Source organism: Petromyzon marinus, chromosome 26 (genome assembly GCF_048934315.1).
Source record: "Petromyzon marinus isolate PM22_M1 ecotype Great Lakes invasive population chromosome 26, UKy_Petmar_22M1.pri1.0, whole genome shotgun sequence".
Classification (NCBI taxonomy): domain Eukaryota; kingdom Metazoa; phylum Chordata; class Hyperoartia; order Petromyzontiformes; family Petromyzontidae; genus Petromyzon; species Petromyzon marinus.
The window spans coordinates 12,539,825-12,551,529 of NC_133692.1; the positions used below are offsets into that span (position 1 = coordinate 12,539,825).

General features: G+C 47.7%; 1 protein-coding gene across 1 annotated transcript in view; it reads right to left on the reverse strand.

Annotated features, from left to right (window-relative positions):
* The window catches only part of LOC116946279 (glutamate receptor ionotropic, NMDA 2C-like), a 287,976-nt gene extending 276,548 nt beyond the window's left edge, over window positions 1-11,428 (reverse strand). Inside the window, exons 1-2 of the mRNA XM_032961325.2 lie at window positions 9,910-11,428; window positions 6,233-6,691 (exon numbers count right to left, since the gene is read on the reverse strand). Of these exons, the coding sequence (XP_032817216.2) occupies window positions 6,233-6,691 (459 nt within the window). The 5' untranslated portion in view covers window positions 9,910-11,428. The remainder of the gene's footprint in view (window positions 1-6,232; window positions 6,692-9,909) is intronic.
* Between the last annotated feature and the right edge of the window lie 277 nt (window positions 11,429-11,705).

Here is an 11,705-nt window from a genome sequence, read left to right on the forward strand (position 1 = left end):
TCCAAATGTACAGCAGGCATCAGGGTCGGGATCGAACCCACGAAATCCTGTATACAAGGCGAGGTAGTTAACATCTCTTGCGGAGGCTGAAAGCCACTAGCGGAAATTCCTCATTCCTATGGCACATTAACGTTTATTTATAGGACAACTGCGGTTGATTCCCCATGAAGTTAACTCAATAGTGTATTGAACCCGGAGGAACGATTTGCGGAATTGATTCCCAACTGGGGATTTTGGTGTCACACCTTCTTCTGAATGTCAGTCAAGAGCTATTGCTGCCACAGCACCACACAGCCATTGAATACACTCAACAACAAAAATCAAAACATGAACCCCCATTGTGTGCGTGTGTTGACTTAAACAAAGTAGGAAAATAGGATTCTTGTTCTCACCGCTAGAGTTTACGTTCCGGTCAGCCGGCCTTATTTTAATGTATTGAGAGTGTGTGAGCGTAAACGATTTTATGAAATACGCCCTGGCGGTGGTTGGCTTGACACGGAATTTATCCACTCCAGGGCTGAAAAGGTCAGCAGTGGGGGGGTTACGCGAGCGGGGGAGTCAGATTCAGGACGAGAGAGCGGTGACCGAGTGGAAAGTTCCTGCAAACACTACAGCTGTGGCTTGCGTGCATTCTTCAGTCGTTAGTGGGACAAATAACGGGCATTCACACCGCCTCTCGTTTCGTGCAAGGCCATGTTTCCGTTCACTCTGTGTCATACCGATAACAGGCGCTTAAATGGTTCGAGTGTGGCAGCGGAGGTCATAGCATTAAATAGATGTAAACTATATAAATACGCGATTAGAGGTTTCACTTGAACCATGTATACATGTTTTATAATAATGATAATGTACAGTCCCTTCTTCAATCTTACATTCAAAGGTGCGTTCCTGCGGCAACATGAGCCGGACAATTTATCTCGCACAGAGACTCAACATTCTGGTGAATCTGTGATGCCACGCTCGGCCAAATATGAGATGCATGACGTGAGAGGAAACTGACGATACTCAGTCGTATTTCAGACGCTGCTATTTTGTTGAGAACCCCCCGAAAGATAAGTCAAGTAGCCTTATTGTCATTCAAGCTGAGCTGGAGATAATTCATATCAAGGAAAACTTGTTTTACTTTCTTTCGGTAAAGTCACGTAGATATAAAAAATAATAAAATAAAAAATGCTTACATTGTACGAAGCCACACTTTTTCCTGTATATTGTATATATAGAGCTTAGTATAAAAAGAACATAATGTATAAAAAGAACATAATGGAATGATGCAATGTGCACCCCTTTGTCAATTAATTGCTGCATATACTGTACTAGATAAAAACTATTTACCAGGAAAGGCCCACTGAACTGAATAGCTCTTTTTCAGAAGCGACTTGGCGATCACAAATTAAGTGGCTTATCACGTGAAAAGGTATGGCAGCTAAATACTCTGAACGCGTGTTGTTGATTCTAAATGTGGAGGGAAAAACTGGAGGATCCAGAGAAAAATCCACGCGACCATGGAGAAAGAGACATTAAAACTCCAAATATACAGCAGGTATCACGGTCGGGATCGACCCCACGACCTCCTGCATACCAATCGAGGTAATTAATATCTCGCTTGAAGGGGGGCATACAATGCTGGTCATGGGGGGTTAATTGACCATACTTCACCACGTTGGTCAGTACATTTTAGTGAAGTTGTGTAGGAGGAGGGCCAGTTTAGACATCACGTGACCGTTGGGTAGCCATGGCAAAGGCAATCACACTCAGCCTCCATTCCTACAGAAACGACGGCGCAACTTGACAGATGTGGTCTGTTGATTAACTGAGAATAACCCAACCGATAATAGAGATCCGTTGTGCATTGTAATTTACATGAACACAATAACCCCCCCCCCACCTCTCTGATCTTCGCACCTGATTGACAACATTACATTTACCCCCACCTCTATTTAAGACCGAAACAGGAGGAGGATTTTTCCACAATTCTGGCTGTCGCCTAATGATGCTGGTTGTTGTTGTTGTAATTACCGGCGAAACGTCACGGTGACTCGAATTGTAAATATTGCAGTGGGTTTACTTTCCAACACACCGGTGAACTGAACTAGTCACTAATTGTCAAGTTTTGTTCACGTGACAAGCCTTAGTAATTGACTGTATCGGGTGGTGGCAGTTTAACGACACATTTTATTGACGCGATTTAACACAACAAAAACCTCTATTATAGATGTGGTCTCGTTGGGAGCAGAACGACTGTAAGGTTTTAGAGCAATAGAATTGCACAAAAAATCGACGTCTAGCACATCTCGTTAAACTAACGTGCGTGGTTTCAATTAAACCTGGGCGCTTTGCTGTGCCTGCGATGACTTTTCACTGTGATTTTTGTGGCATTTGTTGATGAGACTTTCATGGTTTACTTTGTTTTCCTTAAATATAATTATTAATATTTCACGGAATCATTTACACCGTAAATAGTTTAAATGGTCGTTTAAATAATATGCCCTCCACATGTGTTTTTTTTGTGTTTAGTGTTGGTGTCCTTCCCCCAATACCACCACTTAGCATGGTTGACTATGTACGGTGTGAGACAAGTTAAAGATATATACACGTACACGTGTGTCAAAAAGGTAATTATATTTTTCAATTGGACGGTATTCAGTGTTGCGTAGAGAGACACCACGTGCACTAAAGAGCGCGAAAGAAAATCACGCGCTCACGATTGCCAATGCCCCCCCGCCCCCTTCAGCAGCAGTAGCAGTGGCAGCACCGCCACCGTCACCGCCACCCAAGGGACTGTTCTCCTCACCTTCTGTGACCTTGAACGAGACCCTTATCCGTGCCGCGCTTCTATCGCGGCCCTGCCCCTCACCTCTAGCGCCACGCTTTCAGCACCCCCCCCCCCTTTTTTCCACACACCACTAACATCTCGCCACCGTGGGGGTGCCACCGTGGCTAGGAGGTGTTAACTACCTCGCCTGGTATACAGGAGGTCATTGGTTCGATCCCGACCCCTGAAACCTGGGTTTTTCCCTCCACGTCAACATCATGCGATTAAGACAGTGGTTCTTAACCTGGGGTGCACGCACCCTCTAGGGGTGCGAGACACCCTTTCTGAGAACCAAAGGGGTGCAGCCTGCAGTAAAGGTCAAGAACCATTGATTTAAGAGTATTTGGCTACTGTTATAAATTTCCACGTGATACGCCACTTTCGTTGCGCCATTATTTTTGATAGCCTGGTCGCTTCTGAAAAAGCGCTACATAGCTCAGTGGGCCTTACCTGGTAACATAAAATAAAAAGTTAAATCGTTTGTAGTACTCTAAGACTGGCAGAAGGCCGTGTGAAGAACCTGCGCAGGGTCCCTTCTTCTGCTCGTTTACTCGCTGGTATAATAGTGGCCACGACTATGAGTTCATGCTTCGGGAACTATGGTCAAGGACAGGGTCAAGAGGTCATCACGGCCAGTGCTGTTGATGCCGCCGCACGTCGCTGTCTCTTCCTTCCTTCTGCTAAACCCTGTATTTGCTACAAAGTCGACATCCGACCCCGAAGGTTCCGCTCTCACAGCGAGCTATCATCGGGCATTAAGTGAAGGTTATTAAGACGGCCAGTGCGATTGTCATTCGTTCAGAATCGCAATCGGTATCTAGACTGCAGGAGGAAGAATCCTATGAGCTATGAAGCTCTTTTTCACAGATATCCAGTAGGGGCGGGTCAGCAAGTTACAACAACATCCCGATAGGAGTGCAAAGTAGAGAAGATGTAAGCAAGTCACGAATATTGTATGAATAAATAAAAATAAGTAATGCATATAAGTACTGTACAAATTGCATAAGTACATAAAATCCTGCCAATTTTTCAACACTAAATGCAAGCTTGGGCAAGGCATCAAAACAACAACAGTCCCAGACCCCACCAAGACAACAATAAATTAAAATTGAACTATCGATACTACAAGGGTCAGGATCAGAGCGCGCTGGACGTGCCCAGGTGCATGAGAGGTTTTCCACACGGGATGTTGTCGCACCAGAGCACGCGGTGTGTGTACATTGAACTTCTTTTGCACCATACGTAGCCAACCGTGCTGATCGGAGGTGCGTTGGAAAGAGCAACAAACTAAACACGAAAAGCAATTCTCAAGAAATTAGATTTCATTCTATGTGATGATTTAAAAGGGCATAGCTCCAGTGGCTTCCTAATATCGGAATGAAGAGCGTTCCAGACGGCCGCAAAAGAGCATCTGAAAGTGCAGCGATGCGGTGACTGTCTTTGTTCGATGGCCATCCAAAAGCCGCTGTTGCGAGAATGACTGGAGTCCGCCTAATGCTGGTTGATGCTCCTTCACGAAATAAGCAAGGTATTGTGGCTCATTTGTCGCAAGCACTTTGTGTGCAATGAGCGCGACCTCATCACGTATTTGTTTGGCAACCGGAAGCCAATGCGGCCCGGCAAGCACTGGGCGAACATGGTCGCGGTCGGATCTTGCGGTACCCGTCACGACACTTGAGCGATGAGCGGTGGCTGCCAAATAGCAGGAGATGAGCATCTGCATGGAGGCACTGTAGCGGAGGTGATACGCCACGAAACAGCTTCCTAAATGGTTCAGGTGATCTTTTCGGATTACACCACACGGTTATTTTGTGTGAATCCTTTGGCTACAGCGTTCTCGACCGTGTGACGCTGTTTATTTTTTTGTATCGATATGCAGATAATATGTACCCTTCCAATTTATGTATTTCTACGTAAACAATTTTTTTACACAATCCGTCGGGCCCACAGTTTTCTAGGAGTGGATAATCTCATCATCTCAGTCATGTTTCTGCTTATCTATTTTATTATTAACGACACTAATTACTATTTTGGGTTACTTTCTCGCACTAAGGCTTATTCACCAATACATTACATGAATAGTGCACTTTGTGTTTTAATTTAACATATTACAGATTTTTCACGCTATTTACGGTTAAAGCTAACTCAACCTAAGAAGTCCGTGTAATTGCCTTTTAACTATCCATAGAACAAGAATTGGAAAAGGTGATAAAAAAACGTGTTGCCTTTACAGCACCAACTTTTTGTAACAACCTTGTTTCCTAATCCTTAACCTCGTAAATCTATTCCTTCGAATAATATCCTTACATCGGATATTGATGCCAGATAAAGGCACATTTGCAACTGTGACTTGAAACTGGGAACCTTTACCCATGATATCGATGGTTCAATTGTAAAATGCAATGTTATCGAGGGGCTGTGTTTTGTTGTCTTGGTGCCGTCTTGGATAGTTGTTGTTGTTGATGTTTTGCTGCCATGCACAAGCTTGCACTCGGAATTTATGTACGAGTGCAATTTGTACTTCCACGCTCTATTCACAATTAGTTTGTTGTTGGTTAGCAACCTGCTTAAATTTGTCTTTATCCTACCCTTGTAGGATTATAATTGATTACAATTTTGTTGTTGTTGCTGATCCGCCCCCTATACTGGACATTTGTGGGGGACAAAAGAGCTTCATAGCTCATCAGATTCCTCCTCCAGTCTAAAATATAGTCTGATTCTGAACTGGCCTCAATCCATGGTGACTCGTATTGAGGGACTTAAAGCAATGTTTAATCTGGGCAGTATAGGCCGGTATTTATACCGGTTAGAAAACAGAACATCCCGGGCCAAATTACATAAAATAGAGGGGCAGAAAAAGAGCCATGTGTATGCTATTTTGATGGACACCACTCCATTCTGCATGCACGGTGAGAGCACGTGGTCTTGAGAGCCAATCAGTGCCCCCCGTGCTCACTAAATCCACGTCGACGCGCCACGTGGCATAACTTTCCCGTCGAACTGACGACGATTTACGCCATGCTATCAGCGATTCGAGCGCAACGTTTTAATGTACAGTTTAAATGCATGACATTACTTTTTACGTACCACACAATGCGCATTGAATGCTGCAGAATACCATTATGCAGTATATTGTGTATTTTTTATGCACGGCAATACGTTACGTAGTATTATATTTTTTTCTTCCCAATATACCGTGTCCTTTTTTTCAATCCACCCTACACCACACTTGGAATAGAGTTGAATGTACTTCTGTCCCCCCCTCCCTCAGTCTGCCAAATGGGTGGGTGACAGCCCATACTGCCCCCATGCGCGTATGTGCCGGAGCGCCTGTAGAGGCACGGTTGGTTACGTATGGTGCGAAAGAAGTTCAACATATACACACGTACGAAGGAGAGGGTCATTGGAGCGCCCTCTTACCTTGTTGCTCATGACCACCGACGACCCTCCGTAGATGCCCAGGATGGGGATGGCCGTCTGGGAGGAGAAGACATCCAGGACTTGGCCGATGGCCTCCTGGTGGGTGTCATCTCCGAACAGGATCCCGTGCACCTTCTTGCGGGCGATGAGGTCGCACAGCTCCACCATGATGCTCACGGGATTCGTGTCGTTGATGACCGACGTGATGACGTTGACCGAGATGGGCAGGCTCGGCAGCTCCTTCCTGTCGGCGGCGCCCTTGGTGAAAAGGAGGTACGAGGTACCCCCGAACACCACCGCGACATTCACCACGGGGTGGTCGCTCCCTTTAGCGCCGGGGTCCCCCGCTGCGCTCTCCGCTACCGGCGGCGGCAGCAGTAGCAGCTGGGTGAGGAGGAGGAGGTGGAGGAGGCATCCGACGAGGTCGCGAGTGCCCATGCTAAAGCAGCACAGTGCCATCTGTGAAAGAGAGAGAGCGAGCTCTCCGTTGGCCAAGGACAGCAAAGCTGTGGCAGTATTCGTGCGATTGTGGCCATGCAACCAAAATCTATGGACCACAGAGGAAACCACTGTAGTAGTCTACACTGCTTCAACGGAGGAGTCGAAAGAGGAGGAGTAGAAAAAGGAGGAGGAGAAAAAGGAGGGGGAGGAGGGTGAGGAGGGTGGGGGGAGAACTACGCGTACTCTCGAAGCCCTCTCTTCTTGGCTATCAGAACTCGACATTGGCATTCATCTCCTGAGAATACATATATATTGCTGCCATCATAAGAGTAGAATAGCATGGCTATTTGTATCCGCGACGCTGCTTGCCCGGATACATCATCATAATACTGTGATGAAGCACCGGAGCCAATCTCGAACCTCGCACATTCAGCATGCCAACCCAACCTCTCACGGTGGCAGTTCCCGTTCTCACGCATTTCACGGGCGTGAGAGTGGGTTCCCTTCCCCGGTCTCACGCTGGCCCTAGGCAATCTCAGGTCACTCCGCCGGACACGCTGACATATCGCCCATAATTCAACTTTGAGAAGTCTGTAATGCAATCATTCTATTACGTATCTTTTTGCGCTGGCCGATGGATGTACATACTATTTGCAGGCGGCTGCGTTGTGTAGGGCGATTGTAATCGCTATATTGTCGCGTGCATGCTGCCTGTAGGTCAAAAAAGGTTACAATAGTAAACCAACCCTGTTGGGAATGAGTCATCACCTGCAAGGTTTGTATGCGCGCATAGGCGGGTGGGAAATCGATTCATTAAAATACATCCTTGAAAAGAATCATCCCACTCAAGAACGCTGCCAAATATTTGCATCTCGATTTTGTTGTTGTTGGTATAGCAATTGCGTTTATGCCGTAGTGAGACAGAGAGCGAGACAAAGTAAGCTACGCGTTTTTAATTGGCCCTTTAAAATGCAATAATTTATCACGCGCGTAACTTGGGAACACACGTGTATCCTAAAATACCGATTACCACGAGGAGTTAGCATGCGCATCTGAATGCGGGGAGTGGGCGCGACACAATGCGAGCTGAAGGGAGCACGCACGGAGCATAGGAGAGGGAGGATCCGATCTTCCCCACCAGATTCCCCGCTTCACACAACGGGGATTTGAGCAAGGCGGTGTGGTAGCCACCAACCTCTGCATTAGGACGCACAGCACTGTCAACTAAAGTAATCGCCTGGTATGCAGGACGTCGTCGGTTCGATCCCGACCTTGACGCCTTGTTGTATATTTGGAGTTTGCGTCTCTCTCTCGTCGCGTGGATTTTTCTCCGGGTCCTCCGGTTTTTTCCCCTTTACACATTTAGAAACATGCGTTCGTTTAGAGCAATTTGCCGCTATACATTTTCCACACGACGATAAGCCACTTCGTATAGCGCTATCATGTGTAGCCAGGTCGCTTCTGAAAAAGAGCTATTATTAGCTCAGTTGGGGGCCTTAACTGGAAAAATAATACAAAAAGTGTGGGAAGACTAAGAGATGACCGAGCCGTATGTTACACGCTCAAGTGAACGATGCAATTGTGGCGGGGGAGGGGGTGTAGCGGAGTGTGGGGGGCACGGCATGAGTTTTCGATTGAGAGAAGCGGGGGAAGGTCCGACAGAGGGCGCGTGCGGGCCGCGCTGCGCATCCCGGGAGACCGTCAGCCCGAGCGCCCGCCTCAAGAACGCTTCGCCAGCACCGTGGCTCGGCACGCACATCTCCCACACCCCTCCCCACTGTGCCTGTGGCCGCGAGTTGCAACATCCGCATAAGGCCCCTTACTTATCGTTGCTCATGTCCCACTCGGAAAATTGAGGTGATCGGGAGGTGCTGCTATTTTAGTTTTGTTTTACATCAGTGCAGAGGGATGCTCGGCTAGGTCTGTCGAAGTTGGGGTTTAAATGCTCGGATCTAATGTCTGGGCAACTGTTGTTCCAGCAAAAACTGAATTTTATCCAAGGTGGTGCTATAGCAGCAGCAGCTACATGGACGCAGTTATATTAAAATTGCATACGCGTTAGAAATGCATTGTTCTGGAAGATAGCATCTTGTTATAATACAGGCCACTGTGCATTACTTGTTTGGCAAACAAGTTTGGCAAAAGGTAACGTGTGTTATGGGTTCAATACAAATTATAAATAGCCCGAGGCTAACGCATGGTTTTAATACAAGGGAATGGAAGAGGCTATATTTAGATTTAAAGCTTTCGTGACTGCAATGATTCATCTTCTTTGGTTCTTTCGGTAAAGTCACGTAGAATGAGAATAAAATATTATTGTGTTATTTTATTTTATCAATTTATTATTTTATTCTCATTCTACGTGACTTTACCGAAAGAACCAAAGAAAATGGAAGAGGCTGTAAATAAAATATCATGTTGGGTTTTTTTTGTATGAACTCAAAAGGAATGCATATTAAGTTATTCGTAATCTTTAGCTCGTTACGGTTTAGCTTTGCATTTAAATCGTGCATTTTTTTAAATGTTATTTACAGTTGTTTCAATATTATCTATTTAAGGGGCATGACGCAATCGTCATTCGTATGTCAATTTGAGGGAGAGAAATAGCAGCGCTTAATGGCATAATTCGCCATTCCGATAATAGCCGCACGAATTCAAAGTTACGCATCGTGTCCCCCAGCACCCAAGGGAGACCACAGTCGCGTTTGCCTCTTTGCAACAACAACAATAAACAAATGACGACTGCGCGGCTAATGAAGAGACACATTCAAATAGGTCCGGCTTCGCGGTGCCTATTTAAGGCACGGAACGTCATCATCGCGGAGGCGAAGATGCAATGTTCGTGAGCGCGGCGCGTGGCCACTGCTTAACGCGCGGGGCTCGCGCAGCCTGCAGGGCGCCGAGAACTCTTCCCGAGTGGCCTCGCACGGCGCCTGCACGGCGCCTGCACGCCCGCCGCGGCCTCAGCGGCGAACGCACGTCAAGGGTGACCACGGCTTATCGCTCCTGCAGATAGCGCGCAACATATTTGCTGCCGGTGAACAATGGGACCCATCAAACGCCACCTCGATTTCACGAATGGACAAGCCGAGTTCAATTTGGTGACACTTGTTCATTATTATGATTATTATGCAGCCTTATATTAAAACACGCCGCTAATGTGTGCATGTGCGTATCAGTCGGTTTAACAAACAGAGGCGCGCGGATTGTGTCGCTTTGCAGAGGAGTGCACCTACCAACACGCCGGAAGAGCGCAGGACGATGTGCTTTCCCTTCGAGGATGGGCAAAGGAAAGACCTCCTCTGGACACCGATAAAGATGCGCAAAATTTCGGCCTAAATTATCTGCGCAGGCGTTTTGAGTCCGTCTTCCTGTACGGGAATTTGAGCTCCATGCTTGCTCTCGGCCCAACCTCTCTTCCTCTTCTCATGAACCTATTATATTCCACGCGGCAGACTCCGCCGTCGATTCAGTTGTCATCCCCCAGCCAAAGGGGCCGAACAGTGCCCGCTCCTCCGCCTTGGAATGGAACGCTGACCGCCCCCCCGCACCGCTAATCTCGAGCCCACACGGCGCGCGCGCTCGCTCGCTGGGTTGACAAACTCGAGACGTAATTGGAGTTTCAGAACCACGGACAGCGCTCGGCGAACTCGACACCCGCCCCCTCTCCTCCTCTCTCTCGCGCGATCGCCGCTTATTCTTCTCCCGGCTTCAGTTTGTTTCCTCCCCCCACCACCAGCCCCCTCCCCCTAATGACTGAAGAGAAATAAATGCCCTGGCGTCGAGAATTTCCGAAATTGTTGTTGTTGTAAATATACCCAAACGCGTTGTTTGGATGATGGTAAAGGGGTTTCCGATTTATTAACGCAGGTCAATATTTCACGTCCATCCAGAGGACGTGACAGCGAGTAAAGCGAGCCTCTTTGTCCAAAAAACGCGATCGGCCTTTGTAATGTTTTTTCTTCTTCTCCCGAGGAACCCAGTTTTCACCACACGGCAGCGACAACGACCATCGATCGCATTCTGGCGCCTCCACAATTCCGAACGGGATTCAGGAGTGCCGCATGAATAGACGGAGCCTCGTCCGCTCATCTCACGATTTCGCGCGCGCGCGACTGTTAATGCGGCAGGCTCCCTGTGCTCCTCGCTGCATCGCGCTTCCGAAGTAAAAGCAGCCTATGCGGGTTTTTTTTTATCTTCTGTCTGTCTGTCACAGCAACGGCACCGCTCTCTCTCTCTCTTCTCAGCCACGGAGAGCGGAGAACAGGTGCACACGGCGGCGTGCGGTGCTGCGCATCTCGTCTGCCTTAGAAACACCTCCTGGTGGAGAATGTGCCATCAGTATTCTGCTTGCAGGGGAGCCTGCTGCAGAGGACCCGGCCACGCGCACTTTAGAATGGTGCGGCCAACTGGGGAAAAGCGCGAATAGCAACCGAAAAGCAAACCTCAATGAATCGCCTTGTCAGCCGGATGACCCTGACAATTGCTTTGTTTGTTTGTTTCAAGCCCTCCTCCCGCTGTCTCGCTCGTGACGTCTACGTTTGGATGCATCACAACTGCTGCGCGCACACGGGGATCGGTCAATTTGAATATATGGCAATCCCTGATGTGGGTATTTGACATTGTCCCCCCCCCCTCATCTCTCTCTATCCATGAGAAGTGTGAGTTGCCTCTTTCACTTTCGGGTGGTGACACGTACAGGGCGCAAAGTACGCCGTAATGAACAGTCGCATAACATATATGATTTGTAACCCTTTGGACAATCCACAGCTGGATGAAGTGAAGGTGTTTTTTTTACGCACACTTCACCATGGTGGGAATTGCGGCTTAGTGAAGGGGTGGGGAGGGGTGAGGTGGGGAGGCGGGGGGACAGAATTGGTTCAGATAAAATTCGTCACTGATGTTAGCCGTGCCCGGACTTTGTGGCGCTTCGGCGCTAATCACCGGCGCTAACCCCCCCCCCCCCCCCCCGTTCTATTGTACGTTTCAAAACTGTAAATCAAAATTTTTTGACTGCGTTTCGCTGCCGACA